The sequence below is a fragment of the Haliaeetus albicilla genome, chromosome 27 (assembly GCF_947461875.1).
Source record: "Haliaeetus albicilla chromosome 27, bHalAlb1.1, whole genome shotgun sequence".
Lineage (NCBI taxonomy): Eukaryota > Metazoa > Chordata > Aves > Accipitriformes > Accipitridae > Haliaeetus > Haliaeetus albicilla.
Window position 1 is genome coordinate 18,595,330 of NC_091509.1, and position 23,029 is coordinate 18,618,358.

Consider the following 23,029-nt stretch of genomic DNA (forward strand, 5'->3'; position numbering starts at 1 on the left):
GAGCCTTTGTGCACATACGCTTCCAACAGCAGGCAAAGGTAGCAGAAAAGACTAACTCTGAAAAACGAAAAAAGTTCTACTTGCTGTAAGCCATACTATGCATCTGAGGCTTTAAAAGCAAGAGGTGCAAATAAGCAAGGCAAGTTTTATTTCTCAATTCTTTGTTACAGCCCCAGTTTGCCTTGGAGGACTGCTTCCACTTACCAACAAGGTTTACCGCGCCATTTGAAGTTAGTCGTTCAATTTGGTCATGAGTTGTAAGAAGCCAAACTATGTTAATTTTACACCATACTACACAACTTACCTCTGGTAGATATATTTGGCATGATTTGAGGGATCATTGTATTGCTTGTGTCCATAGACTGAGAATTATCCTGCCCCATTTGATCATCAGGGGGCATATATGCAGGAGGTGGAGTATCAGCTACAAACATGAAAAAATAAGAACAAACCAGAATAAACCTCAACAATTTAGAATATTTATTTATTCATCCTACAGTTGTAAAGACACAAAAATACTCTTGAACAAGAGATGTTAAAATATTTGGACCCATTTTCAAACTAACCTGAAGACAACCCAGCCAGCTGTCTTTACAGTAAACTCCTTCAATAGTTGGATTCTTACCTATGGGACTAATAACAAGATTGGACACTTGAAAAAAACTGAGAGATGTGCTTTTTTATTTTTGCCTTTTTTTACTTTAACAACTACAGCCCTGCAGCTGGGCAAGCTGACTATAGTTCCCACTTTTTAGAACACAAACATTAGCTTTCTTGCCTACCCTCTTCTCTGTGTTCAAAAAGAAAGAAGTAGTAGAAGAAATAACTTTATTTGCCGTAACGTAATGAAGGCCTAAACCAGTTATTTTCTTGCTGCTTCTGTAGGCCAAGTTCATTATAAAAGCGTGGATCTCTGCATTCTTCCATTCAGCACAGTAGCCAGTGTACCAACACACTATTACCCCCTATTTCAGAAATTCCCTCCAGATACCATTAATGCATCCATCCCAGTGATTACAGTACTTATCCAAGAGGGATACCCCTCTGAATGGACACTCTTTTTGCAGCACTGGGCAGCCAGAAGGAACAAAGATGAGGCCACTGAGCTACTGGAAAAATAAATTCTTTAATCTATTAATGTCTTGGCTTTATAAACCACACCAATAACCAGATTCAATAAGGCTTCTTTCCTTTGCCCCTATCAATTGTTGGGTTTTTTCCCTATTTTCATGCAAATTGGTTAAGTTCCTATCAAAAATTTGCTATTTTTTCCAGTTAAATACTACATGTAAGTGTCTTTATTCAGAGAAAGACATCAATAAACTTCTTGCTCAGCCTCTTACATCTGCTTTCTTTTCATTGCTAGATATTCTTCTAAAGTATGTATCACTTACTCTACACCGAAACTGTGCAAAGCAACTCACCACTACTGGATCCATGATAAAAAACATTTGGAAAAATAAAACTGTAACAATTAACTCTGACCAGTGACAAAACTAGGAAGAAAACCCCCTAAAATGCAAATAGAAAAGCAATTTATTGCAAGTACCACAAATTCCTGAGGTAAGTCACAACAGCATGTGACATTTCAATTATTTTTATTAAGTTGACATTTAGGCTGTACTCACCCGGTAGCTGAAACGGACTAGACGGTCCAGAGCTAGCTGGGGAGCTTGGGTAAGTGCTGCTGGCTGGAGAAGGTGGATAGGGACTGTTTGGCGAAATGGAAAATGGAGTGCTGTTGGGTTGCTGGAAAGAATCTGGAAATGTCGCGTTGTGTGGCATATGTGGTTCATTGTGGCTTAGGTTCCTGAACTGAACTAGTAGACTGTGCTGTGGATTGAATTCACTATGTCTAGGCACTAATACTGGAGGTAGAACTGAAAAAAAAAAAAAAATCAAACAAAACCCAGATAAATTAAAAACTGAGATAGAAGGAAAGAGATACAAATAATGTGCTATTCTGCTTATCATGAAAATTTCAACACTAGCTGGGGTGGAAAGAGGAGTAGGGGATTTATCTGTCATGCCTTTACCCTATCCTATCTTCCTTATTTTTTTACATTACACTTTACGGAAGACTTAAACTTTAGTCTCACAAAAATCAGAGTAAAAACACACTTGTATTTCACGAAACTTGGAAGCAGACCTTTTTTGAAAAAAAAAAACACAACCAAAAACCAACCAAACAAAACCAACAAGAGAAGAGTCCACATGTGGCACATACCAAAGTACTGATTTATAAGTGCAAAACTCACTGTGTGTGTACATTATGAAATTAGTAAAAATGGAAATACGGTCTATATTACTATACTCTAATTACATAGTTTATATATAGTCCTTTTCACTGAAGACAAACAAAATCTATACTACAATATACAACTATTGCTAAGCTGGAGTTTTAACTTTTAAATTTAAGAGTGCTGGAGTCTGGAATTCAAGTGCTAGAGTAGAGTGCTTCAGCACTACAGCCAGCTGGAGTAGAGTTACAATCATTTTGTGGAAAAATAGAAGCAACTTTTCACTCTATTTTCCAGAGCAACACACTTAATCTCTCCCACTCATGAACAATCCTCCTCACCGTCTCCCATGGCAACACGCCTTAACAGCAGACTTGCTACCTGACACAAATTTGGTACCTACCTTGCTCTAACTGATATCACTCTTGGTTCTGTTCAGCTCTGCTGCCTGCTAATGAGAAGTCAAGTGGGGAACACTACATCCTAGAACTTATTTTTTTATCTCCTCAATTCATGTCACTCACTGATGAAATATTAAGCCCCTGAAAGAAGTCTACCAACCTCCTTGCAAGGACTGAGGTTTTTAAATAAGCTTCTCAAAGAAACTGAAGTCTTTTGATCATTGCTTTCTATTTTATTACAAATGAGGACCTTGCCACCAACTTTAAGGGTAGCAGGCTTAACAGATCTGTGGGAAAAGTGTGATTTACCACAAAGAAAAGCAGCTAGTACAGAATGGACAACACACCTCCCCAGAGCCCCACCAGAAAAGTCCACTTTGAACATTCCTCTTTCAAACTCCCTCATACACCAAATGTAATTTGTTATACAGTACTGGAGAAGGAGGAGAGAGTGAACAGTAAGTGGTTCCTGGAGATTTTGTTCAGTTTTTAAGACAGCCATGTTCAAACATACCTGGGCTCTCCACCCTCTTATAGTGGTATGGATTGATGCACACTTCCTTCTGTTTAGATCCAAAAGGAAATTCACAAATATCCAATGGCTTCAGCTCATGATGGCTTTGTAGATCAGGCCAACGCCAAACACGACAGTAAATTACATGGGGAAGGCCTTTCCTGTGCGAAACTTGAAGTCGTCCATCTAAAGAGCGGGGGATAGTAACACACTTGCTGGGCTGTCCTGGACTGCTCAAGGCTTTCTCCAGTTCTTCCATAGCACCCTTCTTCTTTTTCAGCTTTTTTACCAAAGCATCAACAGCTTTTTCTGCCCATTTTTCCTCTTCATCTCCTTGTTTCCAGCCCAACAGACGCTTTACAGCTGGGCTAGTAAAGGAGAACAAACTGGCCATTGACGTCATTTGACACAAGTCTTCAAAAGGTTTGCTGGGTTTTGTCTGTTGGGTGTTTTTTGGGTTTGTTTTGGTTTTTTTTTTTTTTCCAAATAAATGTCAGTGTACACCAACAGCAGTTATTGACACTGAGCAGCTGTATTATTTCTTGGAGGCTGACAAATGAACATACAGATGTCACCAGTGAAGTCTTCACAACAAAAATAATGATCAATTCCTCCAATTTAGTTCTATTAAAAAGATAAGTTAACAAGTAGTTAGTAAAACAAGTAAAGAATGCGGTAAAACAAAAAAGCAGATATTAAAAGAACCCCTGTTTCAACCCCAGCCATTGCACCCGATTTTGTTTCAAAACAAAATCCTAAAAGTACCAGGACTCACCCCAGAGCTAAATAAAGTAAAACATGATCAGAGGCCCCAATTCTGGCATTACTGATTAGTGGGAAAAAGGCCAGTCAAGGGACCAAATGGACAGCATGGTTTTGGTTAACAATGTTCCTTAAATCCATGACTTTCCTTCAGAAGACAGGCTTGGGGAATATGCTTTAAAAATGGTATTATATCCCTGTCATGGTGTGTCACCAGAAGACTTAAACTCGCTATGAAGAAACAGGGAAGAGGCACGGTGGAACCAGTAGTTCCACAGCCAGTACTGCACCAAAGTACTCAGCTTCTCAAATGGATCTTTATCTCCCAGAAGGAGAAAATACTAAAGCATCTGCTTGTTCTTGAGCTCTAATTAGGTACCCCGTGTTTTTTGAAGAGTATTAAAAAAATGAGGAAGAAACTGTAGAAAACTAAAAGAAAACCAAAAACAATTAAAAGAAAAACCCAATAAAAACCCCAAACCAACCCTTCCCCAGCCATTCAGAAAGGTGGTCAACCTTTTCAGCTGCAGCTATTTTTATCCTGCACTTCCTTTATCTATTAAGAAGAATATTTGAAGCGTTGGCTATTTTTAGCCTTTGGGAAAAAAAAAAAGTTTTCTTTTCCCCAGAAAAAGAGCAGGGCGGGGGGGAGGCATGGCAGAGTAAGTACTAGAAATGTGACCTTTACTACAAACTGCCTCAGAAAGGAGGAGCAGAACAACACAGTGCAACTCAGTCATCATGAATGGTGGTGTTTTCTACCACTCACCAGCTCTAATGCAAATCCTCCCCCCACCAATTCAAGGAGTAAGGATGACAAGAGGAAATGATGTGCTGTGGCAACGAACTGATAAGAACTTGTAAAATCCCTTGTGAATACTAAATAAGCAAGTATAGACAATGAGCAGCTGGCAAAAAGCAAGAGCAGAGCTAAGAGAAAGGATGTCAATAACAAAAGATGCTTCCTTTCTTGCTACAGAGACTGCCAAACAACATTGTCTCTCAACTTTTGATAAAACGTGGTGAATTAGAACACCTAAGGTATCCCGAGACACCAAATCTGCACATAAGAGAAAAAAAAGGCGGGGGGGGGGGGGGGGGGGAGGCAAGATTTAAGTATATCTGTGCTGGTTCTCTTAGATTGCTACCTTTAATCAAGGGGATCTTTCTTCCTCCCATGTTTGATTAACTAAAAGTCATCTGATAAGGCTTTTCTAAGTGTCTAGGCAGATTTACAAGCTCACTCAGACACATGGACAGGTACTTTCCTATAACAGAACCATGTATTAAACATCAGCTGCCAAAGATACAGCAAACATCCCTAGACAAAGAATTTATAATGTCCCACATGTAATCATCCTAGATCTTTTACTAGGGAGGTGGAAGGTGAGGAAAGAAGGGAACAAACCCAAGGACACTTGGCTACAATGAAGAGTGTAAATTAAAAAACTTATAAACACCATTTAAAGGAAAAAATTCATTTATTTCACACAGTAGCTTAATCCCATTGGTACTTCTTTGATTAAATCATTCAGCTTTGTTTCAGTAGTATGGAAAAAACTGGGAAAAGCAAAACAAACAGAAAAACTGTCTGAAGATCTTTCTTCCTAAGCTCTCATAAAAAACAGAGTGGAAAAAAAAGAAATTAAGAGAATAGAAGTCTCCTGCTGCTTCAGTAAGTCCTTAGAAGAGGGTATTGCAAAAAAAAAAAAAAAAAAAAAAAATTATGTACCACCTTATTTCTTCAGAAATAAGGACATGTCTGCACTTTAAGTATAATTTAGTTCCCTAGAACGATTACACATACGAGAACCTTTGCATCCTTCAAAGTAACAGGAAATTCATAAAGGGAGATAAACTTGGCCAAGAACACAGACTAAATTTATGCTTTTACTGAGGATAAAAGTTTACTGTTCTAAAAAGTAAAAGCTGTTTATAGTCGCAATTAACTTACTTCCAAGCCTTGCATACATTCAATAGCTGTAAGATATCAGCAATTGCTCACACCCCTAAATGAGGAAATGAACCCACCCAGAATCTCAGACCAGAAAGACGACAATTTAAAAAGTTCTATTTTTGTTTCTCAGCTATGCTTTCAAAGAACCTTAAGCATCATCAGAGCAGAAGATACACTGGAACATTCTACAGTTAAGTTGAGCTCAAATGAGATTTTAAAAAACGCCTCTTGACTGTTGCCACCCTGATCTACTCCATTACAGATGCCCCATCTCTATTAAGCAATCAAGTTCACAGATCTACGATTCTATTCCATGATCATGTATAATTTTTTTTTCTAGTATTTTGAACAGAACAGTAACATGCATCAACTAGGAATGAAATTTTACTGGTTGTATATAATTTCAACATCATTTACCCACAAGTATGCTCATGGAATAAACAAGCTAACTAAAAGCAAAGAAAGTTGGAACAGTTCTACTAAAATGATGCTCTGCAGTAACTAGTATTTGTAGGGCAAGTGTCAAGAGAATTTTGATAAATGACTCTGTCCTATAAACTATGATTTTAGAAATAATCTGCTTGGAGTAAGTAACATAATTAACTCAAAAAGCTTTACATTAGTCTGAATACCTATCAACAAAAGCAAAACCTAGTCAAACAAGTATTCCAGAAGCATTACAACAGATTTGATCAAAACTATTTCAACTTCTTCAGAAAAAGTTTCCACATACATGCTTGTACTATAACCACTGAAAAACAAGACTGTTGAAGCTGAATATTTTAATAGCATTTACTGTAAATCCATTCTGGCCACCCATGAGGCTTTCAAGACTCTTCTGCTGAAGCATATTTTCACCTGTTCAATAAAAGCAAGGGCAAAAAAGAAACATTGCAACAAACTACTAACAGGCTTTGAAAAGTATGAATGACACTGAATTTATCTCATTATAGGCCTTTTGGAAGTTCATTTTGTAAGGCAAAAATACTGAAGGTTTACAGCTTTTGCTTTTTCTTAAGAAAACAAGGTAGAATTAAAAAGCTTCATGAATTATTTGTAGACTAAAAGTGTTTCCTTCTTTGGAGTTATTTAAGATCACAAAGCAGTAGGTTCAGGCATTTATGTAGAAACCAAACATTTTCACGTAGAAACTGCAATTCTTCTAGGGTTTTAAAATTTCTGAATGAGCAGCATAAACCACGTTTAGAACATTTACTTGCATTTGATGTAATTTCAGCATCTAATTTTTGAAAGGTTTCTAAGTAACCATGACATCCGCTAGAAACAGCTTCAACAGATCATCTATATTTACGATCAATTTCTTCCAAGGCTTTAAAGGAGCATGTTATGAGCTGTGATTGCAGTACAACAGTGCATCACTGTAAGATTTGAGCATAGAAACAAATGCTGTAAAGAGTCACATTTTCATTCATATGTTGCAAGAATTACTCGTATTGTTGCACCTCTAGACCCAGCTGGTAACAACTTTCATGGAGAAAAAAAGCTTTCTTAAATTTCCTTAAGAGGCAGAGGGTCTATTATGCATTACCTTCTTTTATTAAATAACTTTCCAGCTGAGCTACAAGAGAACGTTGCCTGAAAAACATGTTATTACATTTTAAAAAAGTTACAAACACTCTTTAAAAAGAGTGAGTGTAATGCATTGCATGGGGTAGCATGAGGGGGCTTTTAATGGGCAAGTATAAAAGGAAGTAATCGCTGTATCAAAATTAGACTTTGGGGCATGCATTATTTATACGTTTAAAGTTCTTGTTAATGACTACAGCAAATGGAAGGAAACTAGTTGTGTGAACAGGTCCATTGTTTGAACCCCTTCTTAATACCTCATCATCAAGCCAGCTAGATATAAACAAAGTTGGCTAACAGCAGAACTTATGCATTACATTTCATTTGTGAAGATGGGAGAAATAGACTACCTTTCATCTACCATCACAAATACCAAGCAACTCAAATACCTTTTGGTTCCTCTTCCAAGAGTTTCTTAGACTACTGTATTAAACTGGCAAGTTTAGCAGATTAATTTGATTCGCTGTCAAGGAATCTTCTTCTGGCTAAAAGGGCCTGAGCAAGACTCAGAGCAGAACAGATCAATATAAAATTACATACAGTGTATTTATTTTAACGAGATGCACTTTTTATGTAACATGTTCTGCCACTGATTCCAAACTGATTTCCCACCTGCAAAAATCTAAATTTAAAGTACCATTAACCAAGCGACCCATCACCCCAAGCAGCATGGCAATAAACGATGCTTTTCTCAAGCCTAAGAATAAAATGGGTTAACAACTACATGGTCCTTATCCTTTCCCACAGCCAATACTAAGCTTGTATTGCAAATGTACAAGCACTGTTCTTTTCCTGCTTAATTTACTTGTTTGCAAATTAAGAAAGCTTCCTGTAGCATCATACCCAACCTGAAACAAGGAACTTTACTGTTCATGATTAGAAGCTGCTTTGAGACTCAATTTCATAATATAAACAAACCACCACTTATAACTAGCTACACAATTGGTAGTTCATTAGAGCTGCTGCAGATTTGCAGTTAAAACCGTGTTTTGCAGTCAGCTCTTGTGCTTCACATTATTGCCCCTTCAAACTTAGAAATACTGAAGTATTTTGACTCCATACACACGTTAATATATTACATATTCATACAGAAAGCTCAGAAACTCTATTACAGTATACTACAGCATATTATGCTCTATTCAGTTATCAGTATTTTCTTTAATACTGTCTAAAACTACAACCTCACATGTCAATTTCACCTGGTTTTACCAAGGTCCTTTTTTTCCTTATAAATTCCCTGACAGGAATTGCACAGGATTGTGCTTGGGTTTTATTATCATTTTACCAAGTCTACATCTTACATTGTAGCCTAGCATACAGTCCCATGCAATAGCATGCATTAGAGCCTTTTCTTGAGGACAAATACAGAAGAAATGTTAACTCCACAGTTTTTCCATACGCATCAAGGATAAAATAAATCCTAAAGTTATTAAAAAACTTCGGTAATAAACTTGAAGGGCCTACATATTCCATACCATTGCCGCAGCCTCTCAACAGAAAAGATTTTTCTTCAATTATCCCCTGCAACATCTTAGCCGTGAAGAATATCATCAATGATGCAACTCTTTTTTTTCCCCTTGCCTCCCTTTAAGGGTAAGTAAAAGATGAAAGGAGATTTTATAAACGATGTCAAAAAGGAACCTGTGGTATTTTCATCAGAACTGGGCTTGCCTATCCAAACGCACGTCCAGTTGACCAAAACCTCTGATAAATGGTTTTATACTAGCATGAGATTTCTTTGCTTCAAACATGCCTTGTAAGGCAATATATTCTAACTAATAATACATCTAAACAAGAACAGAAAAGAATTGTCTGGTATCTTCAAAAACTTTACTAACCGTGACTGCTCTCCAAACAAAAAATGTATTGACAACTTCAGACATGGCTTTCTCACACAATACTTGTTCTTTTCATTTCCACATCTGTACATCATCTAACACAGCTTAAAAAAACCCTGAAGCATTTAGCTCTGTCAGCTGAGAAGTATTTAACTACCACTCTCTTAAAAGAAACATAACAAAAACTCTTAGGCCAAGAACAAGCAGCAAGTAATACACTGTACATGGAAGTGGAATCATAAAAGCCATATAGCTCAGATAGCAAGAGTGATGCTTCTGGTTGTATTTAAAACCTTCTCAAAAATTACTGTTGTAATGATGTAAGTGATAGTGATTTATATCACAAAAGAGGTCCAGTCAGAAAGAGTTCACTAATAGAGCTCCACTGCATTTCAAAAGCACCCTCACTTCCAACTGATGTCAAGAAAACCTCAGAAGCAGCGTAACCAAAGACTATAAAGTTTGGAATTTGTTCTGCATCATGGCAAAACTTGAGTTTAACTGTGATACAGGGGAGGGGAGGGGAGGGGAGAGGGAGGGAGAAAAAAAGGAAAACTTCCCAAGCCTGAAAACGTTAGTACCTATTTCTTAAGGCATCCATTTAGAACACAAAAATCAACACTCACAAGGCCCTAGTCTCTGCAACTACTCTAATTACTGAGCAATTAGCTTTTGTAGAAGTTCTCAAAAACTACAAATTCCATCTTAGAACCAAAACCTCTCTCCCTTAAGTGTTTTGTCAGAACCGTGCATTTTCTCACACTTCTATTTCAGCTAATTGGCACTTTCCAACAGAAGCATTATTCTGAAAAATGCCACCATCAACAGTAGTCAGCACATCTGAAAGTCAGCCCTGAATCTGCCTCATGTTTTTAAGGTTATTTAAGATCTACTCTAACCACAGCAGATAACTACAAGTTAGCATCCATTTCTTAATTAAAATCACATACAAGAGCATCGCTAAATTTCACTAAACATGAAAACAAAAGTCTATGCCTCCATTTGGTAGGTTGGTGGATACAGACAAGCAAGTGGGTGATTTGGAATGTCCTCAGTACTACACCTGGAGAAAAAAAAAAAAATGGGAAAATAAAGGACATCTTACCCTTTTCACAAACTCTAAAGGATGTTAAAAAATTAACAAGCTGGACAAAGCCTTCCAAAAATGTAGACACTCATATACAAGACCTTCATTAAAGAACAAGGTCCTAAATACTGCCACTAACAATGTGAATTGGTAACAAAAAGTGTAACCTGAAAGAAGGGACTGTATGCTTTCATAAAGCTTTGAAAGAGGGGAAGAAAAATAAAGATGTATATGTGTGTGTGTGTTTATACACTTTCACTCCAACTGAATTGCATTAAGACTGTGACAAGTTTACAAAAGCTACAGGATTTGGAGGGAACACTGACAATAGTAATTCAGCAAGCTTTTTCCCCCCTTGCACAGATGAATGAATGGCAAAGTATTCTAAATTTGTCAGTTTGTGACATCCACTGACCCAGAATTCAGAGACACTACCTCATAGTTGGTGGATCAGTAGCAGCGATTCTGACAAAGATCCTCTGTCAAGGATGACAGTCCTGGCAGGCTCAACCTTGGTGGTAGGTCAGTAGGGATACAGACTTGGCAGGCAGCGTTCTGCACCTTGCCAACCCACACTGGTCAAGCACGCTGAAGTGCCAGCCAAACTTTTCTACGTGGTCACAGGAACACAGCTAAAAAGGCTTCCAGAAAACAGTGCAGGAACTTGCACTGCAACCAATGATAACTGCAGAAGTCTTAAATTACTGTTTGACTTGCTTTTAATGAGTTATCAACGTTTGCCACGAAATACCTAAAGCGTTCTCAGCTCACACAAGAACAAATCTTGTAATTCTAAGCATGAGCTCCTTACCTGTTGCTATTAAAAATCATTTAAAGATCTTTAAAGAAGAAACATTAACACATTAAAATTAATATCAGCAAATCTATCATAGACATTAGAAGAAACTTGCATTTTAATAATAAAAAAACAAACAAACAAAAAAAAAAACCCAAACCAAAACACCTTAACTGGCAGGGAAGGAAGATATAGGGACTTGCATTAGAATTGCCACAGCAGTCTTTCTGCAGGTATGTAATTCAGCCAAGAGCAACAAAAGAGTTCTTAGAGTTTTCTTTCGAGAACTCGAAAGAAAACATAGAGGACATTTTTCTGAAATTAAGAGTGTCCTCTGGAATATTAAAGATCACAACATAATTTGCAAATACCATTCGAATAAACCCCAAAAGCCACTTAATAGAGCATGAACACTCCATCTTGAGAGATGGAATTTCTTCCAGCTCAGATAATATTCTATCATCATGAAAACTCTGCACAGGAGATCACCCACTCAAGGTGCAAGATTAAAGATCTGACTTTGTAACAAGAACCAAGTAGTACAGGGTCCACAGTTATAGTTCCTTCAGATTCCACCAGAGGTTAAAACTCCAAGCCTCAAACAAAAAACACCCACCACAGCTGTATGCAGCATCATAGCAGCACACCCTTTTGTTGTGATCTTTTATCATCAAGAGAAAGAAATGCAGAGGAAGCCTCTCCTCCTCCTTTCCCATTTCTCATCATCATGACTGTCTATCTTGGGCTTCCACTAGGAAAGCCTTCTTTAGAAAAAAAGAAAAAAATTCCTCCCTCAAGTGTATTTTCTCCACATTTGAAAGGAAAAGAAAGGTTTGACAAAGGCAGGTACCCCAATAAGCACATGGTTTGTTGAGGTTTTGCTTTGCAAAAATAAGTGCCAGCACCTAGCAGCAATTTGAAGGCCAAGTTAACAAAATTTTAATATCAGAGGTAAGAGTAAACCACTATCAAACGGTAAGGATTAAGACATTAAGTCCAACAGCACCCTACACAGACAGGGCACTCTCAAAAGTTACAACACCCTAATTATGAAACATCTTCAATTAAGTTATTTGCTGCTTCTATTAACTTCCATTACCATCAGCTGCCAACTTCAAAAAGTATTGCGGCTCTTGACGATGAGCATGGGCACAGGACTGCAACAGTGTGTTTGCACCCTCCCCCCGCCCCCTTCTCTTCAATCAAATTCTGTGAACTTCCATAAAGGAGATATGCAACTAACAATGCTCATTTCAGTTTTCAGTATTTTAAAGCCACCCATGGAAGGTTACATTATGTGAAATTAACAAAGGAATGAAAACCAGCAAGAGATTTCATCTAAAACCATCACATGCTGACGATCTAATTTCCCATGACAAGACAAAACTTATAGGCTGATGCAAATTTTGACAGTTATTCCTTGGAGGTTTTGTTAAAGCAGAGAGCCCAAGTCATTCACTGAGTAAAATCCCTAAATCCCTACAGATTCCACCAAAAGATTCAACAACTATCACTGAACCTATTCAATAACATAGTCAACAACTACTGCTGAATCAGTTCTTCCCTACCTCATTCTACTGAGAAATACCTTAATTTAATTAGCTGAAAGTCACATCAGAAACTACACAACTGGAAGAGAGCACAGATCACTTGATTTCCAGTCTTGTGCTTTTAACCGCAAGACCGTATTTCCTCTATTAAGTTTACAACCCGCAGAAAACAAAAATTGCCGTTCTAAATCACTGAAGCGGTCCATCTGTTGTCAGGCAGCTGTCAGTACTGGATGCACGCAAGACAGGCCAAGGTGGACAAGCGTGTGTGTGTGTGTGCCCTAACATCGCCTCCGCAGGAAAAGAGCCTCTTTACCGACGGATTTGAAACATGTGGATTTCTCACTCTCCCCTTTCGTTTGGTCGGGCCTTACTCCAGCTAAGAGCGGAGTTCCTCGTCTTAAAAAAAAAAAACAAAAAAAAACCAAAAAAAAACCACCAACCCCAAAACACCGAGCCTCTTATTAGCATTGCAACAGTTCGCTCCTACAGTTACGTGCACAGACTTATTTTTATCGGCACGAAGCGTGTTTTAACAGCCCAGCAGCGCGATCCTGCTCTCCCCCCTTTCCCTCCCGGGGCTGCTCCTTCCTCCACACTCCACCGACCCCCTCCCCAACCCACCCCCACCCTCGGACCCCCCCCAAAGCCTGTCACCGAGGGGGCCCGCGCCTCTGAGGGAGGCCTCGGCCCCTCTTAAGTTTCCAAAAAGGCCCGTCCCCTCACACACACCGGCAGCCCGAGCCGCGGCTCCTCAGCGCTGAGGCGTCGCCGCTCCCCCCCCCCCCGCCACCCTCACAGGCCGCCTCGACCCACCCGGCAACGAAGCGAAGCAACCTCCCCGGTGTCCGTTAGGCTGGAGGCGCCGGCTGGGCCGCGGCCGCCCGCTCGGCAACAAAACTTTATTGGGAGCCCGCGGAGGGGACAGCGGCGCGGCGGCGCCGGCGGGGCCAGCGCCGGGACCCGGATGTGCGCGAAGAGGCGGGGGTTGGGGGGGGGGAAGAGCGCGGGCGGGACGGTGATGGCCGCGCATGCGCGTCGCCGGCGGGAGGAAGCGGACGAGGCGGGAAGGGCCGGGCAGGGGAGGGCGGGCTGAGGTGGCGTGTGGGAAGGCAAAAGAACCCGCTAAAATAACGTGAAATAAAGAAAAAAAGCGAGGTGTTCGGGGTTGGTTGTCGAAAAATGTAATTTACCCCAAGGTGGAGGAATAAAAAATAAAATAAAAAAAAGGTTTCCTCAAGGTCAGCGCCGTCCCGCCATGACTCCCCTCACCAGGAATGCGCTGCCGGGGGCCTGCCGAGGGCCCTCATGGCAGCCAGTGGGCGAAAGCCGCGCTGCGGCCAAGATCGGCGATCTCTCCCACCCCGTGCCGTGTCCTGGCCCACCGGTGGCCAACACTGGCCCACCGGCCTCCGACACCGGCCCACCGGCCTCGGCCCTCGCACTCAGGGGTTGTTTTGGGGCGACAGTTGGGTTTCATCGGCAGTGCTGAGGTAGAAGTGAGGTCCTTCAGGTGGCTGGTCGCTAAAACCATGTGGGAAAACTAAAAGAAAACGTGTTAGTGGTAGGAATGACTCTAGAAAGGACGGTACTGATGAGGATTTTCATACCATATACAGTGCCAGTATGGGAAAAACTCCTGCTTTTCTCGCAGTTGTCCTCATCGCGTGAAATGGAAGTGAATGCACATTCCTCAAAGCTATTTTTTCAACAGCGCAGAAGAAAGCGTCAGAGAGGTACCGGGCCCAAACCACCTCCAATCTGCCACAACAGCGCCTGACATCGATCAAGCATACTGCAGGCATAATTGTTCATTTCTTGCCATTTTTAACTAATACAAGGGCAAATTAAAGAAGAATTGGGTTCCTCACCACAACTTGGTGTCAGAATGTTTTCGGTTTTTAAATTGCCCTCGATATACAACTGACTGTTGGAACTCCCGACACCTAAATTTCCACTAGATCTGAAGAATGTGCTTACTTCCATTGAAAAATCAGTTGTCCATTCAAACGCCTCTCATCGTAGGGAAGGACCTGCAAAATCTTGTTTCCCTTACAAAAGACGAGATAACCTTAGAGCAAGGCATGGAAGGCTGAACCGCGTTCAGCTCTGCTCTTCTTCACTCGGTTCACAAGCAGGTGGAACTGCTCACCACAAAGTCCTATTGGGGCCCAGACTGATGGCATTGAGAAATTTAGCTTTATATGGGCCACAGGAACATCCACAATTAGGGGAAAGTATTTCACACTTCAGCCCACAAAGTCATTTTAAGAAGAAACTTTTCCTACAGGAAGATTACTTCATAACCCAAAGGCTTCCTTCCTCAGAGGAGGCCGATTGGAGCCTGTTTCAGACACACTGCTGAACTAAACTGAATCCTAGTCTGATCCACTATAGAAATTCCTACAGAAGAGTTTCTTCGTCTGGGAAAAAAAAAAATAAAGTGTAGGAACAGATATATGAGGCAAAATCACCATTTGTACATAAATTTGTATCTCTGTTGTAGGACATGTGACTACACCATCTTGCAGCAGTTAAAAATCTGGCATACCAATTGCATCTGGCATGCCAACTGAATCTTGCTATCAAACAAATTCCTTTTGGAAAAAAATATTAGAAAGAAGCAAATGTAATGAAAAGTGATTTTATATATACATATATATGTATATATACAAATACATATATAATTAAGCTAAAAAGAAACCACATGAAACCCCATGTTTTATTTGTGTAAACTGAGAGTAAAACATCTACCAAAAAAAAAGAAGAAAAAGCAGCATAAAGTTTGTAGAAGCAGGGAAAAATACTCAGTGAGCCAAATCGAAGTTTCAATTTCCAATACATTTGAGCTTTGAAGAAATTTTCTTTTGGTTCGAAACTACGTGGCTCTTGATTATTTTTGATGTAAACAGAAGTTTTTAGCAGCAGTGTACTCTGATCAGATCTATACAGAGGTCAATTAATAGCCCAACAGGATATCTCTACTAAAGTTCATGACAGCGGTGAAGGAGCAAGGCTTTGGTGTAATTTAGTCACAGAACAGAGCTAACCTTTGGGGACTCCTATGTATCTCTGCACCAGCAATTGTTCTGCTTTGGCCAGGCAGTCCAAAATATGGGACAAAAAAAACCCTGTTGGTCTTTTTCCAAATCTTTTGTGTAACTTAATTAATAAACCAAGTAACAAACAACAAATTGGCAGCAGGCATTTTAGGTGTTGTTCATGTGCCAGCCATCATGTCTTTACAAAACAAAATGTTCTCTTATTGAGAAGTTACAAAACAGTTGTATGTTGTCAGATGAAGCTACAACGCAGAGCTCCAATGTGCTTCCTCCTGCGGAGGTTTTAGAGTGCCAGTGATGAGGAAAGCTGAAGGTGTGCATGCAAGTGTATGGGAGAGGACAAGGAAAACTGTAAGTTTTCCAAAGCGTTGTCAGTTTAAAACTACAGGCAAGTTAGACATGTCTGCTTGCAGCACACCGCTCCTCCAAAAGCAGTGATTCTTAAGCACAATATACAGATTATTTTGGATTATGGTAATAATGAATATGCTCTACTGGCTGAAAAATAGTTTTCCTCTTTTTTTTGCCATTTTGTCACAGACTAATGTTGAATGGGCAAAACTCAAATGTCTAAAGTCAAGTTATCTCCTTCTAGTCAATGAGACAGAGTAAAGGACCAAGTAAATGACATTGGCTATCTAATGATTCAAGTCTGTATACCCATAAGGTCACAATAAAATTAACACCACTTTCACCACTACTTCATACATGATGTCTGTCACTTAAATCTCTAGTGCCACGCTCCAGTGGGTCCACTCTAATAACATATCAACTTCAGTAAAAAGGCTTGCAACAAGGAGACTCAAGGCATCCTGAACACAGTTTCCAGAAATTATGTGATTTCACAAATTCATGAATTTCACAACTCATGGAACCATCAGTCCTCTTTTAGCATTGGCAAACCTAGACTTTCCAACACATAGACATGCAGCTGTGATAATCCAAGGAAAAATGACTAGCTAACCTTCTACTTACCTGAATGTTTTAATTCTTAATTCCACATTCCGATTCTGCAGAGACAACTGCACATGTTTATACTTCTGGTCCTGCCTTGTAAAGTCAACTAAAGTACAAGTACCTGTCTCACATTCCTTTACGCACAGTCTAATGGCAATGAAGACAGAAAACTGCCTTCTCATAAACCTACGTTACTGTAGATGTTTATGTTGGAGCTAGCTATAACCTTACAGTGTGATCAAAGTACAAACAATCAACAGAAAAACTACCACTGTTTTGTACCAGGCCTTGCATGGTTGAGAAGAAAACATGAAGTTCAACAAGTATCTTAAATTACATTATTTTGATTTTTCTCTCCAGATTTTGAATATGATCCCTATATTTCTTAATGAGGTTTTTGTTTGGTTAGAAATGAATAGTTTGAAAATCAAATAGGTTGTTTGAATTATAAGGAAATAGTCTTGAAAAAAGTTGTTTTATTATGAAACTTTGGCCTTCCTGTGACTTCTAAAATGACTGCATTGTTCAACTTAATTCCCTATCAACTTTCTCAATTGCTGGGGGGAGCAGGGGGAATGTTGTTTAAAAAAACCCAAAATATATATATAAACAGTTACCACGTCTCTACCCACATTCAACATTTGCAAAGCCACTTTATAACTATGTTAAAAAAATTCCTGTAGTGTGAAAGATGGCTTGGATATTTAAACCAAATCTAGCTTAAAAACAGAATTGGGGGAAATGGATAGGATAGCTCAAGAAAGTTCCATTCTCACAGCTGTCAGCTGAGAAGAAATGGGGGAAGGGGGAAATGCTGAGAAAGGAATTTTTTTTTTTTTTTTTGGCAGTGAAGAGAGGAACATGCCATCCCTGTTTAAAAAGTTTCAGGGTGGGAAAGGCTAAGGAGGGGCTAACATACTATACATACCTTTACGTATATTTTTGAGGCAGAAAAACAGTGTTATGTTTGAGCAGAGTTCAGCAAGTGGAAAGGGAGGTGGCATTCGTTCTGGCCATTTGGTCCTGTTAAATAACGCCGCAATTTACAGCACGCTGAGAACAAGCGCAGTAGATGGTAAGTGGCTGCCTCAACAAGAAGGCAATACGAACGTTGTGTACATTGCATCACATATGTAAGAAAATAAAAAAAAAAAAAAAAAAAGAAAAGTTTAGTGTCTGGAGGAAATATATTAAAAGTGTTTCTCTCTGAGGCCCTGGGTGGTGTGGGTTCCTGTGAAGTTACACTCACTGGCTCACAGCCTTTGAATTCTAGGAGAGTAAATTATGTACCCTGTTATTGTTACAGCCACACTTCTGGGTACCTTGCATGACTCAACTCACACAGCAGTACGGACAAAGGGAGAGAAGAATTAGTCCTGTTTCCTGAAGCTACAGATATAAGACGTTAACATCAAATTGTAGACCAGGGGAGGGAAAGGCAAGCCAAAGGTGTACTTCCCAGCAAGTTTAAAGCCACAAACTTTTCTTCCTAGACTGGAAGAATAAATGAGAGGAGACATGTAACTGAATACTGGTACATCTGTGGAGATGTTAGAAACAAAGACATTATGTAAAGGTTTTGTAAGTTCAGCTCAACAGTGTCTTTTCAGACTCTACACAACAAAAATGTGAATATATTTGGGATGGTGTATCTAGTTTGACAGATCTGAGAGTCAACTAATGGTGCAAAACTGAACACTCAGTTCAAGAAATAAATGTCTGAAAAACATATAAAAAAGGGAAAATTCTGAGAAAGGAAAAAGGACACTGTAGGAAGAGTAAGACATTTAAGTTGTAATGAATAAGAGAAGCCTTTGCCTGAGAACTGTCACAAAGTCCACATCAGAGTGTGAACCCTCTTCCGCTGACACCTGTGGATAGAGTCTGGTCAGGGCAGAGTACTGCTAAATTGGATCTGCTTCTTGGAACGGGGGGTGGAAACCTTCCCGGAGGAATGGAAAAAATGTCCCAGCTGATTAACACAAAGTAATACACTGCTCTCACAGAGGAAATGATAAAGAAAAGAATTTTAAATGGCACAATTCCTTTGAATATTCCTCCAGTGTTGCTATTTTTCTAGACCATCCCCCAGCTTGCCTTCACCATTGCATCAGCAGTACAGAAACATGTAGTACTCTCATTCTTCTAAATCAGTGATTTTCAACTATTTCCAGAACATGACCTCACATTATAAGAACACTTTCTGGAGTCTGACACCCACTACTAAGCTCAGAAGAAAGATAGCCCCTGCCTTCTAAAAGCTGTCTGCAGCAACCGGACCAAATTACCTGTGGACAACAGAGAAGTTGGACAGAAAAGGTAGTACAGAAAGAGAATGAATCTATCATCACTGTTAACTTCCTTCCACGTACCATAACCATGTGATCACTGTGAGCTTTTTTCTTTTATGAAGACTCTGCTCAAAATTAGCCATCAACAAAATTGTCTCTTATTTTCGTCTTGAAGATTTACTCACTTCTGTACCACCTGTTTTACGTCCCACACCGTTAGCCAAACGCAGAGCCTCCTGGGTGTATTCTTTGACATTATCGCCTGCATAGACCCCACTTCTCCTAGAGCTCTTCACTCCCAAGCCCAAGCGCTGTCTTCTGATTCTCCCTTTTGGAAGTGACGGACGTTTGGGTGGGACGCATTCTCGCTTTGGGACAGTAAGGAGATCTAACATGAAGCCTCACACTCAACATAATCATTTGTTGACACAGTCATGAGCTGGAATTCCATTTCTTGTAGCAATAGTTGGGACCAACATCCACAATAACTGTGCACTGAAAACTTGTATTTGTGGCTCCATGGCCAAAACCACAGGAAAACTATTTTTAGCGCAACAGAGCTGTAAATAGTGGAAGCACTGAAAATTTAGCTCACATCATGGGCCAAATTCTTCTCCTGGTTACACCCACTCTATGGAGAAGCTTGGATATAATAAACACTCTGAAACAGAAATTAAAAAAAAAAGGGGGGGGACAACTTTTGCTTATGAGTAAAATCAGTATTTTAAACTTTAGCTGAAGAAATGTACACATCCTCCAGCATTTCCTCAGGAAATAAATAAAAGGAAAGGAAAAAGGAACAGTTAGAAGCAATCTATTACAATAATTGTACCTATTACGATAAAGATAATTCATCCCACTGTATATGTCTGAACAATACCTATAGCTAAAATCTCTCTCCATTCATTATGCAGATACTTTTGGCTTAGACCAGTGAAAAGGACACTGAGTTTATCTGTATCTTGAGAGAAGATGTAGCAGATGAGTGTAGCCTGTGAGTAACAAATCAGGTTTTAATAGCTAGACCTACACTTAATTACTCACAAGCCAACTTTCTAACAGCAGTTTTATCACCTCAGGATTTCACAACACAAAACAATTAGTGATGGCAATGCAGAGTACTCAAACTTTCTCATGTAGGAACTGACAGGACCTGACTTTCTCCTTTTGGGTGTATTTCTGCCAAAGTCCCCAAGTTACAGGATGCTGGGCCTTTACAACTTGTATTTAAATTTCGTGGCACACTTAGGGACACAGCTTTTTTTTTTTTTCCACCCTCATGACCAAATAGTTGGGTTTAATAATTTCCTCTACAGTATCAAGATCTGCATATACAAGCATAATAATGCCTATTATAAGATTAAAGCGCTTTTGGGCATAGAGCAGTGCAGGTTTTGGACAGCATGTTGCAAGCTGTTTCCTTTGCAAAATTTGCACAGAAATTTTATTTCGCTTTCTTCAGGGAACTGGATCATTTTCCAAAACAAAAATTAAAGCTTTTTGGAGAAGCCAGTAAGATGAGAAAATCACAAAACAGGTGGTTTTCTCATAAAAATAATAAAAAATGTTATCTTTCATTCAGTATTTTAATGTTGGTGAGTTTTCTTCCACTCTTTAAGCACTGCCCTATGACATATGTTTTAAAAGGAGATACAGGAAGGAGAATCAACAGGCAAACAACACATTTGCAGTTTGGGTTATATTTTTGCAAATCTGAAATAAATTAGGGTTATTGTTATTGTCTATACACCTTCATATGTCACACAGTAATGGAAAAAATAAAAAGTTGATAAATGCTCCAGCTGCTTAGATGGGCCCCATGTAAGGCACTGTCACTAAAATAGTTCACAACCCTAATTACAATTCACCACATCTTGGGAATGACATTTAGGATTCTCGAGGCGCTTTTAGATAATTTTTAGACTCCATGTAGAAGTTCAGCTGTCACGAAGTCGGTTTTATTTTGTAACAGATTTTATCCTTTGGAATGTTATGTTTGGATTGAGCTGAAGATACGGAAAAATACTTGCAATATAGTTTGCTTACCCGACTGAAATATAACTTGTATAACAAAGTTGAAACTTTTTGTCCTTTAATGTTCATATTCTAGCCTGTGCTTGCCTATAGCTATTTAGATTGGGGGGGCGGAGGGGGTGTAGGGGAAAAAACTCTCCCTTACTGCATTATTCTGACTCCATTAGCGCAGTCAGAGAGAATTCCTGCTCTCTATCCAGTAATTAAAGAAATATTTAACATTGCAGGACTTAATTGGAATCCCAAAAGTTAACAATAGCCTCTGCTATCGGTGTCGCTATCTCAGGGGTTCTGTTTTCACAGGCGTATATTTAGATCTCAGCCACATCGCCCACTTGCATTACGAATAGTACAAACCTCCTCCCCCCCACCCCCCCTTAGAAAAAAGAAAACAAACAAGAAGCTCAGTAAAATCTGGAAACTTTTATAAAGTGACGCCATCTCCGCGAATCTCCTTCCCTCTGCTCTAAAACATACTTCAAAGCTTAACAAATTAAGTGGCAGGCAGGCTCTCATTAAAAAAAAAAAAAAAAAAAAAAAAGCAATAACAAATGAACACAGCTTTACCTTCCAGCAAATTACTGCAGCTCCATTTTCTGACCCTTTCTTTTTTCACTAGCTGCCTTCCAAGTATTTTCTATTTCTCTCTCTCTTTCTCTCATGCTGGCGGCAGGGCGGCTGGGGAGGAGTCCTGCGCAGAGGGTCCCCAGCCTGCCGGGGAGCAGGGACCGGATCGGGTAACACACCCAGCAGCACACCCAGAGCTGGCTGCAGAGAATTCAAATTCCCACTTTAGAAACTTTCTGCAATACTTGTGTGTCAAGTCTATTTTTGCTTCCTTCCTTCATCCTGTAATAATGCTCTTCGGTCCGATGCAACGCAGCCATCTTTTGTGCTGCGTCTTTCGTACAAGCCGTAGATCAAAAGCACTTTTGCCGGTGTAAATCCTGGCTTTGCCCGAGCTGGCTGATCCCTTTCGGGGAATAATTTATCTAGTTTGCAAAATGGGAGACAACTACAATCACAGTGTATTGACTCTTTGCATTGAGTCTCTCCGCACAAGAAGAATACTCACAGTCTGAATGCATTTAACGGATATAAATGTGTATATACATGTATAATACATATAAATGGATATATATACACATATAAATATCTATATACACATTTAAGTCGTTCAGACGGTATGTCTATGCGCACGTGCACGCACACACCTCAGAATGGGCCAGTTTAATTAGGGTAATGGTGCTTTTCATGTGAAAAATAGAATTATAAAGTGAATGATCTTCATACCAGGCCTTCTACGTTTGCGTTTCACCACTCTGTGTGTATATACAAAGATGGCAAAAATAGAGATTAACGTTTATAAATGAGAGTGTAAGTCTGCAAAAGACAGATCGTTCTCTGTGAATCTACTGAGCTAAACACAATAAAAGCTGATTAGTTTTGTTGACAACAGAGCTCATAGAGGTTTCAAAGTCCAGTTAATAGGAACAGTCTGACAGCTGCACACCCTAGAAGAACCACTTAAAACAGAAAATAAAATTAATGCAATTAGCTGCTTGCAGAATCAAAGCATTCTTACTAAAATAATGAGATTATTATGATTATGTCTAATCATTAGCCATTGGTCTTCATGAAGATGGCTAGGGTTGTGTCTAAATGATCAGCTCAACTGTCTCAAACCCTTTTTCGTGAGAAACCTTGGGTCTCCCTCACACTGCAAACTTGAGTTCCCTTGCCAGAGCTCCGATTATCTGGCAAGATTTGAGCCAACAGTAGAACGGAAGGTTCAGTCATCCCCCTAAGGCATACAGTGGGAAAGGATGAGCATGGCTTGTGAAAGGAAAGTCAGACTTTGCAGATCACTACTAGATTTCTGAAAAGGATTCAGCCAGAGTGTGAGGAAGATAATATTCTTCTTGATGTATTCTACCTGGACTTCTAAAAGAC

At 39.5% G+C, this 23,029-nt stretch overlaps 1 protein-coding gene across 3 annotated transcripts in view; it reads right to left on the minus strand.

The window, feature by feature from the left end:
- The window catches only part of SMAD5 (SMAD family member 5), a 62,072-nt gene that overhangs the window by 6,018 nt on the left and 33,025 nt on the right, over positions 1–23,029 (minus strand). The window contains exons 1-4 of one of the 3 annotated variants that reach the window (XM_069772595.1): positions 21,644–21,947; positions 3,156–3,779; positions 1,629–1,880; positions 305–424 (exon numbers count right to left, since the gene is read on the minus strand). In XM_069772595.1, coding sequence (XP_069628696.1) covers positions 305–424; positions 1,629–1,880; positions 3,156–3,558 — 775 coding nt within the window. In that variant the 5' untranslated portion in view covers positions 3,559–3,779; positions 21,644–21,947. Of the gene's footprint in view, positions 1–304; positions 425–1,628; positions 1,881–3,155; positions 3,780–13,548; positions 13,712–21,643; positions 21,948–23,029 lie in introns of those variants that run through there. The other 2 variants (XM_069772594.1, XM_069772596.1) reach the window with 2 other exon arrangements.